Raw genomic sequence first — 3,465 nt, 5'->3', positions numbered from 1 at the left:
TCGCATAATGAGGCTCACTGCTGTTCCGTGTCACCCGATTAGTAGCCTGTGGTCGGCTCAGGCTATGGTTTGAGGTTTGTGGGGGTGGGAGATCACATCTGGGGCAAAGAGTATAGCAACATAACAGCGATGGCAGAACTGGCAACCCTGATGTTATAGAGGCAACCCTGCTGTGGGTCTCCCTGATTAAAATCCAATCACATTTTAAGGGTATTTTATAGGGATCAGCAACACCACTTGTTTGGATTTTGAGGCGTTTTGTTGTATTATTTATACTCCAGTGATGAGGGGTGAGGATTGAGAGGAACCTGAAGAGGATGGGGTATAAAAGTGATGCGGTTTGACCTCAGAAAATGACTGACAGGGAAATGGTGGCATTTTTTTGAGAGATAAAATGAAAAAAATACTGTTCAGCTTGCTCAGAAGCCAGAGAGAAAGAGAGGCTCTTCTAAAATGTCAGTTCAGTTATTCAATTTTACATTTTTCCGTGCTTTGAAATTAAATGTATATTATCTGAGTGTGTATGTTTGTGTATGCATGTGATTCACAGAGAAGGGGAATCCCCTGAAGTGTACAATTACACCTTCCTTATGTAACTCTGTTTGTTTTGGACTGGCTTTAAACTTATGGCTTACATACGTATAGGTTTACATACAGCGCATGCACTGCACTGTAAGTACAGTTGAACGCCAGGAATGTTGGTTTTTTGCGCGGGTGAATGAGTTTTTGGACTCGGTGCCAGGGCTGCGTGGGTGTTTATGGGAGTTTTCATGACAAGTGGAAGCGGAAATGTTGACATTTGATTCCCCAGCCAATCAGAGGGTTATCTCATGGTGTGGGTCTGGTCTGACAGAGGAGCTGGACTACAGTATAAATTGACCTCGAGTCAGGGCAAAGAATCAGAACAAGCCTTCGAAGCAAAGCTAAGAGGAGCAACAAAGCAAGAAAGTGTACAGCGAGACACCAACAACAAGCCATCATGAAGACTCTGGCGCTCCTCTCCATCTGTGCTCTACTCTCAGTATGCTGGTCCATGGGAGGTAAGGACAAACTCAACTCAGTATTGCTGTGATCCCCAGTATTTCCCTCCATGCTGCAGGATGTTGATGAAAGTGTTATGTTCTGTGATCCTCAGCTGTTGAACCAGAGGTTGTCGTGGACAGTGCTGCCGACACTGCTGCCGACGCTGCTGCCGACACAACTGCTGATGCTGCTCCCGCTGACCCAGCCGCTGCCGATTCATCCTCCTCATCCTCATCCTCATCCTCCTCATCCGAGTCCTCCGAGTCCTCCGAGTCCAATTCGTCCTCTGCATCTGACTCCAACTCTTCCTCGGACTCCTCAGCATCTGATTCCAACTCCAGCTCAGATTCATCCTCCTCCTCTTCCTCATCCTCTTCCTCATCCTCCTCCTCCTCTTCTGAATCTTCTGAATCCTCTGAATCTTCCTCATCCTCTGAATCCACTGAATCCTCATCCTCATCTTCCTCATCCTCCTCTTCTTCATCCTCCTCTTCTGAGTCCTCCTCCTCTGAGTCCAACTCTGCCGACTCTTCTGCCTCTGATTCTCCCTCTTCTTCTTCTTCTTCTTCCTCTTCATCCTCCTCGTCTTCATCAGAGTCAGCCGAAGCTGATGGTATGCAACATTTTTGTTTTGGAAAAGAATGTCTGCATGGTTTTAGAATTGTTTAAAAGTTTTTGTTTGACTGTAAAGCAAGAAAGTCTGAGTTTGTGATGTCTGTCCCTGCAGCGGCTAAGGTGGTTGTGAAGAGAGACCTGGCTTCTGTCATCCTGAGGAGAAGAAGAGCTGCTCCAGGAGGAGACCTCACCCCTCTGCAGCTGGAAAGGTACAGTTATTTACTCGAATTGGATAAAGCTGACTCATTGGGTGCACTTTATTAGCTATTGAAATGTCAAGTTTCTACAAAAGGTCATTTTAAGTGAAATCTAAGGTGACCCCTTCTAACTCCTTTTCTCTCCTCTACCATCCAGCCTGAGAGAGGTGTGTGAGCTGAACGTCGCCTGTGACGAGTTTGCCGAAACTGCAGGAATCGTCGCCGCATACGTCGCCTACTACGGACCCGTCCCCTTCTAAGTTAAAGGCTCTGCTGTCATCCACTTGGGGACTGTTTTCTGTTTCTTCTGTTGGTCATTTTGTAATAGAACGGCACAATAACTCCCCTGAATCGATCTGAAGGAGCAAACCATCTAAAAAATAATTGGCCCATGTTATGATGCTCGATGGAGATTTTTTTTCTTTTTTCATTTTTAGGCACAAATCCTTGCACAAGTGACCAGCTTTAGTGGTCCTGTATGAAAAGGCCTCCTCCAGGCTTTCAGAGAGAGGCACATGGAAACGCAAGCCTGTGAAGTACGTAGTAGCCAACACAAGATTAAATTATTCTTGATGTCTATAGTGTCGTGCGATGAATGGTGCTACTAGTGCAGATGTATTGTATGTTAATGTATTGATGTTTGTATATCATGCTTTAGTCTTACTTTAACTGGAAGTAGTACAAATAATAAGTAGTGGATGGAGTAGACTTCTTAGAGGTACTGTAGTTGTAGAAGTAGTGTATTGTTACTGGTAGTGTACAGTGTGTGTTAAATGCACATCAGTTATCTGTAATGACTGTAACCACACATTGCCTCTGGGTTTGAAAATAATAAATTATTTTGTTCTGTCGAACTGTTGTTTTGTCCTCAATTATTAATTATGCTTTGATGGTGTCATTTGTTTTTTGGCCACTCTGGGGCAGTGGAAACAAGCTGCAAACATCAATGACATGCTGTTATCTTACAACACTAGGCTGCAACAGATGTGGCGAACAGGACACCATTATCTGTATCTGTTCAACCAACTATATTATCTGTATCAGTAGCCATACGTGGAAAGGGCGAGGCTTTAACCAGAAGTGGGTCATCCTAACTGGAAGTTGTTAAAGGGTAATTCCACCAATTTTGTGTGTTTACAGGTCTTGGGGAATACTACTGCATATGTTAAAAAAAAAAGTAGTTGTGAATTGTGTGGCTCCAGAAGAAGCTGCATGTAATCTGATAAACTGCCTCCAGTGAAATGCAGTCCACTGGTGGAGCATTGTATTCCTGTAACACTGCTGGACTCATGGACAGTTTAAAAACATATGAAAAACATCGTTTCAGTAGAACCAGAGATATCAACTTTTTCATTCCATGCATTCTTCTTCCTGCTGCCTATATTACCCACAATGCAGTAGTACTCCCCAAGACCTGTAAACATACCTTTATGTGTAGAATTGGTGGAGTTACCCTCTATTAGAAAGGTATGTATAGAACAGCTTCATTATTGAGCTTCAGATCAATGTTTTTGATCACAGAGTGAGGGAACTATTTACAGAACAAGTTTTTTTATGTGAACTTGAATGAATAAACTACTTAACTAAAGGATTTTCCTTCACCGTGAGTACGAATATTGACACATTATAC

At 43.4% G+C, this 3,465-nt stretch overlaps 1 protein-coding gene across 1 annotated transcript; it reads left to right on the top strand.

The window, feature by feature from the left end:
- Positions 1-912: 912 nt before the first annotated feature.
- Positions 913-2,584, top strand: bglapl (bone gamma-carboxyglutamate (gla) protein, like). Its single transcript, XM_084370710.1, has 4 exons — positions 913-1,040; positions 1,136-1,636; positions 1,751-1,847; positions 1,993-2,584. Exons 1-4 carry the CDS (start codon positions 980-982, stop codon positions 2,093-2,095), a joined length of 762 nt encoding a protein of 253 aa, XP_084226836.1. The 5' UTR covers positions 913-979; the 3' UTR covers positions 2,096-2,584.
- The last annotated feature ends 881 nt before the right edge of the window (positions 2,585-3,465 follow it).

Source organism: Pagrus pagrus (genome assembly GCF_965226575.1).
Source record: "Pagrus pagrus genome assembly, chromosome: 2".
In the NCBI taxonomy this organism is placed as follows: Eukaryota; Metazoa; Chordata; class Actinopteri; order Spariformes; family Sparidae; genus Pagrus; species Pagrus pagrus.
The sequence above is the reverse complement of the archived record's forward strand: the minus strand, read 5'-3'. Positions and strand labels throughout refer to the sequence as shown.